Genomic DNA, 6,471 nt, shown 5'->3' with positions numbered 1-6,471 from the left:
GACAACAATAGCAGCACCCATCCCCCACCCCCGCCCCAACCTGGGAATCTTACCTGTGTGCACCTGAGTTACCAAAACAGATCCCTGTCCATTATGACAGTATGCAAGGAACTTGGGTCCACTGTGGAATCCCCACATGGCATACCGTGTTGCCTGATGAAACGTCTCCTGATATCTTCTTGCCAATAGAAAGCAAGCTCCGTTTCCCCGTTTCACGATAAATACATAATGCTCAGGGCTGTCTCCAGTTCCACTCAAGGACAGGCAGCTGGACACAGGCTCTGGTAATTTTTTTGTTTTTGCAACTAGTTTCTCTGTATTTGTTGTGCATTTATGTCACTGGGATATAGGTAAGGAAAGGCGTAATCTGCGTGTTTTTAGCAATAATATAGTTTTTTTAATGAAAAATAAAACCAAAAACACTTTAGAATGTGTAATAATATTCCTACTGATACTGCAATGTTACTCTGGAGATTTTTGAATTTAATCACAATTTACAGCACAGTTCACGTGGAGGACTGTCCGGCGTGATTCAGAGATAATGGGAGACTGCTGAGAGGGATTGGTTGCAAAACGTGTTTACCATGCAGTAAGTGCTGCGTGATACTGGAACACATGGACACGTGTTTGAGGTAAGCTTGTGCAAGTGTGCATGTTGTAGGTCAGCAGAAGGTTGACTTTGTTGACTGGGCACCAGGGACTTGCTAGTTAAAGGTGATACAAAGACTGAATTACTGAAACATTAAATAATTTGCAGAAAATAAATAGAACAAAAAAAAAAGAAAGTTAGCTTATTGTTGCTACATGGCCAGCGAACAGAATAGCATGACTGAAAGCATTGGTAGGGATGGTTTTGCTATGTAGCAAGCCAGCAAAGTTAAGCAGAAAACCTTAAATAGCTAGCTGACTCACTTCAGTCAAAACAAAATGTGGAAAGCATGATAAATCTGCACATAACACAACTGTCTGTGAGAAATAGGTTACTTGGAGTGAGGGGCTTTTCATTTTTTCATTTGTAGCCACTTGCCATAAATGCGCAGCAGAATTTTTGTATCTAGCTTGCTGGGTGAACTAAGCATTGTAGCTAAATTAAGGTTTTCATGAAAACAGTCGATTAAAATTATTTCTATAATTAGCTGAAAATTATAAGGTCCAATTAATTTCAGATTTTAAAAAAAAAGTTGTCTGATTAAATATATTCTAGAATATGTCACCAACAAGAAGCGTTCTACAAGGGAGGACGGAACGAAATTAAAATTACGAGCAACTGAGCCAATCAAAATATCATATTTCACATTGCATCATAGCCAATAGGTCATTGGCTTGGTTGGCATATTTGATGTAGTAAAACGCAGCACAACGCTTTTTGCTGTTCGTTTCTTAACCTGTTAAGGTGTGAGGTCACACATATGCGATTTAAGTGTTTAAACTGAACATGCTGATGTAACAGCCACTACTAGCCTTTTTTTGGGTATTTCCCCCATTATGCAAAACAAATGTATACACATTCAGCACTGTTGCATGAATCATATTTACTGCAAGTAATGTTGACAGTTAGTTTAATAAAACTAATAAAAAATGGGTCAAAATTATGTCTGGTTGAGTAGTACTCCCTCCTTCTTGGAATCCCCACCTAAGTGCGGCCAAATTTCGTTCACGTTCTCATATCCAAGTAGCATTTCCGTTTTCACTTTTTGTAGCGTGGTACCACATGATATGATTGTACAGGGTGCTTAAATGACAAATGTCATTCTCCATGAGTCGTCAGCAGCAGGGTGCTTTACCCGCACTATTTTTTTCCCCCTTTCTTTCCTGAAGGTTCCCTAAATAATTCCAGATCCTTTCAGAGGGATGAAAATGGCAAATGGATCACTGATAGAGTTCTTCATATTGGCCGCATACGGTGAACTTGGACACACACAATATGTTTATTTCCTGTTTATTCTTTTGTTGTATTTATTCATCGTCATGCTAAACATTCTCCTTATCAGTACTATATCACTGGACAGGCAGCTGCACAAGCCCATGTATTTCTTTATGGTCAACTTAGGTGTGAACGGCCTGTACGGGAGCTTGGGGTTGATCCCAACGCTGTTAGTGCACGTCCTGTCGGGGACCCACGAGATCAGCCGCCCTGCTTGTCTGGTGCAGATCTTCTGCTTGCACACGTACGGCGTCTGCGAGTTCACGACTTTAGCCGTGATGGCGTACGACCGCTACGTGTCCATCTGCAACCCCCTGTGGTACGACAGGATCATGACCCCTTTGAAAGTGTTCGCTTTCGTCGCCGGCGTCTGGCTGTTCACCGTCGGTAAAACCTCGGTGACCGTTGTTCTGACCTCTCAGCTGCCGCTGTGCGGAATGCACATCGAGAAGCTGTACTGTGACAACTTCTCCCTGGTGAAACTTGCCTGCAGGGACACCACGGTGAACAACGTCTACGGACTCGTCAGCCTTTTCATGTCCGTGGGCCCTCAGCTGTCCCTCATCCTGTACTCCTACGGAAAAATAATCACGATCTCTCTGAAGGCGAGCAGCAACTCTCGAGCCAAAGCCGTTCACACCTGCACGCCTCACTTGATAAGTCTGGCCAATTTTTCCATCGCTTGCACTTTCGAAGTGCTCCAGAGCCGATTTGACATGAGCAAAGTGCCCCGTACCTTTCGCCTGATCGTATCGGTGTATTTCCTGGTTTTTACCCCCCTCCTAAACCCGATCATTTATGGAGTCCGCTCTGAGGTCATTAGGAAGAGCATGCTCAAAGTCCTCAATATCAAGAGAACGACCAACCAGGCCATGTCCAACCAGACCCAATGAAGGGTATAAATGGACCCGCACATTGTGAATACCACTGGCATTAATGACTTTACTGTCTTTGCCCTGTTGATGTTAAGCATTTCCGTTTAAAAAAAAAAAAAAAGAAAAAAGAAATATGCCTCTGAATTGATTTTCATAATTTTTTTAAATCTTGTGAAGGCAATGCATATTTACTTTACCTGGCTGGCCTTGAGCAGACATTCTGGGTAAGAGCGTCTGCTCAGTCGAAAGCGTCTGTGCAATCCATTGTGTGTGCTTAGTGCAAAGCGTCTGCTCACGGTCTGTTATTCCGGGGGGATGATGGATAAATTCCTTTTTTTTTTTCGGTCCCTGCTTTTTCTTGGTTTCTGGCAAATAAACAGATAATGGTTACTGCTTACTGGTTTTAGTATCGTGTTCAATTATTGAACTGCTCATAAGTTGGTCAGTTGGGCATGTGAGCAATGTAGGACTACAGAGAATGGGGTCAATAAGAAGTATGACTTTCACTGACTGATGGTCTTCTTAGCTTCATCACTGCTATAGACCCAGTGAATGTTACACTGTGTACACTAGATCATTTACATTTAAGGCATTTGGCAGACGGTCTTATCCAGAGTGACTTACCCAATATCATTTTCCATACAGTCCATTTATACAGCTGGACAGTAGCCCTGATTAAGGCTAGTAAGCTCAAATTCAATCAAATTATACGAAGCCTTCGGTTGCGGTTATTGCTGCTGTTATTAAGGGTGGTGCAACAAGTAATTATGTTTAAGGAGGCAATTCCTTTTTCACATGGGTGATATGGGTGTTTGATAATTTTTTCAATAAATAAAACAGTTTTAAAAAAAGTGGTTTTGTGTTTCCCCTAATATTACATTTTGTTTTAAAGATCTGAAACCATTCAGTGTGACAAATATTCAATAATAGAGGAAATTAGGAAGGGGGCAGATACTTTTTAAGGGCACTGTAGGCCTGTGCACACTGAATGTGTGTGTGTGTGTGTGCGTGTGTGTGTGTGTGTGTGTGTGTGTGTGTGTGTGTGTGTGTGTGTGTTATGGAGCGCAAGAAACTTAGTAGCACCACCAACAGGGCCTACTGCTTGTTTCTTGTAAATTATATGCAGTTTAGGTGGCATTATCTGCTACAGGGTATGTGTGTGTGGGATGTGTGCAAAATCAGTTTTTATAGTGCTTCATTCAGCAATTCATATCCAAGTTTTTGGTCATTCAGTTGCATACCGGAGTAGAGTGCCACACATTGCACCTGGCTGGGTACCAACACATGCTGCCTAAAAAAAAAAGGTATTTTAAAAAGACTGTCAATTTAAGCCCAAATATGTAAGAAAGGTTATGGAATATGTAAAAAAAATAAAATAATTTTAAAGCTAAAAGCCCATTGGCGTGAACTCTGGCCTTTCTACTGCTAAAAAAAAGCAACCAGTTCCCCACTTGTAGTGTGAAAAAAATGTGGACCCCAAACCAACAGAACCCTCTCATACCCTGGGCGGCACAACAGACACTGGCACGGTCCAGAATCGCTCCGAGACTGTGGGGCGCATCCTCGCACCGTAACGGTGCCTTAACCAGATGAGCCACCCAGCATCCCACTTATTGTACGTCGCTTCGGATAAAAGTGCCTGCCAAACAGATGTGATGTAATGTATTCTCACAAATCTTAATGTTAACCGCATAGTATGGATTCTGTTATAACAGAACAGAAAAACAGTAGCCATCGGGCCCGATGGGCTATTTGCACAACACAGATTTTTTAAGGTATAAAAAGTATAACTGGTACAGTTTTTCATTGTTGGTATGTTTTGTAAGTATATTTTTAAGTAGTAGGAGAAAGTCATAAAAACTTAAACTGAGCCTCAGAGCCCCCCCCCCAATCTTATAAAATAATGTAATTACCCCCTGAGGGGATATGTGTCCTCAGATCATTGTGACCCAGCCTTTGACGACACAGATATAAATAAAAATCTGTGACATGCACATCTGTAGTTACATACTGCCGTCATAACAAGTGGAAGTCAACCACGGTAAGATTACCCTGCAAAATATGGAGGGATTATTCTCAGACTTCCATGTCTAGACAAGTTTATGCTCTAGTTTTACATTTAAAACTAGAGATTAAAATACCGCATGACTGTTTCACATTGGACCTGGAGAAAACTTCTGAACCAGTGTATGTTGACCTCAGTTTACTCACTAAAGAGAGTAATAAGGTAGGCTCAGAAATTTGCTTAAAGTGCAGTGCAAAAAGGTTTTGAATCAAAATGTTAGGACAAAAAAAACAGTAATTATTCAGGGATCAAACTGTGTCGCTTAGTTAGTGTTTTACTCTGTGTTAAAAATTAATTTCAAAAGTCTCCTTTTCTACAGTTACCTTCCTCACAGGACAAAAGCACTGTTGCAATGAACCAGTCCACTTTTGAAGTCACTTTGATATTCACAAGATTTGGATCAACCCAACCTCTCAATGCTTTATTTTTTACCGCTACTCTTTTGGCCTATGTCTTTTCAGTTTTTGCCAATGTTTTTCTGATGCTGGTTATCTATTTTGAATCCAGCCTACACAAACCCATGTACATTTTTTTGTTTAACTTGGCAGTAAACGGACTGATTGGAAGCTCTGCTGTCTGGCCTAAAGTCATGGAGAACCTTCTTTCAGAGACTCAGGAGGGATCCTTTGCAGCTTGTCTTGTTCAGGTGTTCTGTATTAATTTCTACGCGACTTCTGCGTACACCACTTTAACAGTGATGGCCTACGACCGATACGTCTCCATTTGCAAGCCTCTGCAGTACCACAGCATCATGACCCCCGGAAAAGTGAAAACGCTGCTGACTGCGGCCAACGTCATTCCTCTCTCCTCCATAACCGTCCAAGTATATCTGACTTCCAGACTGCCGCTGTGCAGGTTCACCATTCACAAGCTGTTCTGTGATAACCTGGCGCTCGTTAACCTCGCCTGTGTGAAAAGTCCCCTGGTTGATCTGTTTGGCATTTTCGTTACGGTGAGCTTAGTTGTTTTGCCTTTCGTCATCGTGCTGCTCTCTTACGCGAGGATCCTCGCCGTGAGTCTGAAAGCCTCAAAAGAGGCCCAAAAGAAAGCACTCGGCACGTGCTCTCCTCATCTAATCACCTTTGTCAATTTCTCCCTGGCCATTATTTTCTCTGTGATTTATAATCGAATAAATGCCTTCCTCCTAGGACACGTGAATACATTCATGTCCGTGCATTTCATCTTGACCCCTCCTCTCCTGCATCCAATCATATACGGGATCAGGACTAAGGAAATCAGGCAGCGCGTCATTAAATTGCTGTGGAAGAGGAGAGATTTCGCAAAAACGCGTGATTTTTTACACGCGGGTTTCAGACCCCAGATGCCGCCCGCTGTTATCCATTGAGATGATTGACTGCAGTTCAGGGCTATTCCCCAGACCTTTTTTTAAAAAATTTTTTTTTAAACCAAACAAGGGGGGAAATATAGTGGAGCTGTGTGAGTATTCTGACTGAGTCGCGTGTCTAGTCTTAATAATATAAGTATTTATTATAATGATTCTAAGTGGACATACTGAAGAGACCACGCTGACTACATCCACATCTATTGGCTGTGTCTGTGCCAGAGGACATGTCTCTGAAGGCAAGGCAGTAAAACTGACATGTGCA

At 42.0% G+C, this 6,471-nt stretch overlaps 2 protein-coding genes across 3 annotated transcripts; both read left to right on the top strand.

Annotated features, from left to right (window-relative positions):
* Positions 1-258: 258 nt before the first annotated feature.
* On the top strand, positions 259-2,911 carry LOC118210171 (olfactory receptor 1M1-like). Of its 2 annotated transcripts, none has more exons than XM_035386123.1 (3): positions 259-284; positions 501-632; positions 1,819-2,911. In XM_035386123.1, the coding sequence occupies exon 3, from the start codon at positions 1,852-1,854 to the stop codon at positions 2,815-2,817; it is 966 nt and encodes a 321-aa protein (XP_035242014.1). In that variant the 5' UTR covers positions 259-284; positions 501-632; positions 1,819-1,851; the 3' UTR covers positions 2,818-2,911. The 2 variants fall into 2 exon arrangements, with proteins under 2 accessions (XP_035242014.1, XP_035242015.1); XM_035386124.1 differs by having other exon boundaries at positions 269-350.
* Positions 2,912-4,816: 1,905 nt separating this feature from the next.
* Positions 4,817-6,471, top strand: LOC118210277 (olfactory receptor 52K1-like). The gene is made up of 2 exons (XM_035386311.1): positions 4,817-4,840; positions 5,184-6,471. The coding sequence occupies exon 2, from the start codon at positions 5,217-5,219 to the stop codon at positions 6,207-6,209; it is 993 nt and encodes a 330-aa protein (XP_035242202.1). The 5' UTR covers positions 4,817-4,840; positions 5,184-5,216; the 3' UTR covers positions 6,210-6,471.

This window comes from Anguilla anguilla, chromosome 12 (assembly GCF_013347855.1).
Source record: "Anguilla anguilla isolate fAngAng1 chromosome 12, fAngAng1.pri, whole genome shotgun sequence".
Lineage (NCBI taxonomy): Eukaryota > Metazoa > Chordata > Actinopteri > Anguilliformes > Anguillidae > Anguilla > Anguilla anguilla.
The sequence above is the reverse complement of the archived record's forward strand: the minus strand, read 5'-3'. Positions and strand labels throughout refer to the sequence as shown.

Coding starts and splice junctions, on each gene's coding strand:
- LOC118210171 (XM_035386123.1), top strand. CDS start 1,852: ATGAAAATGGCAAATGGATCACTGATAGAGTTCTTCATATTGGCCGCA.
- LOC118210277 (XM_035386311.1), top strand. CDS start 5,217: ATGAACCAGTCCACTTTTGAAGTCACTTTGATATTCACAAGATTTGGA.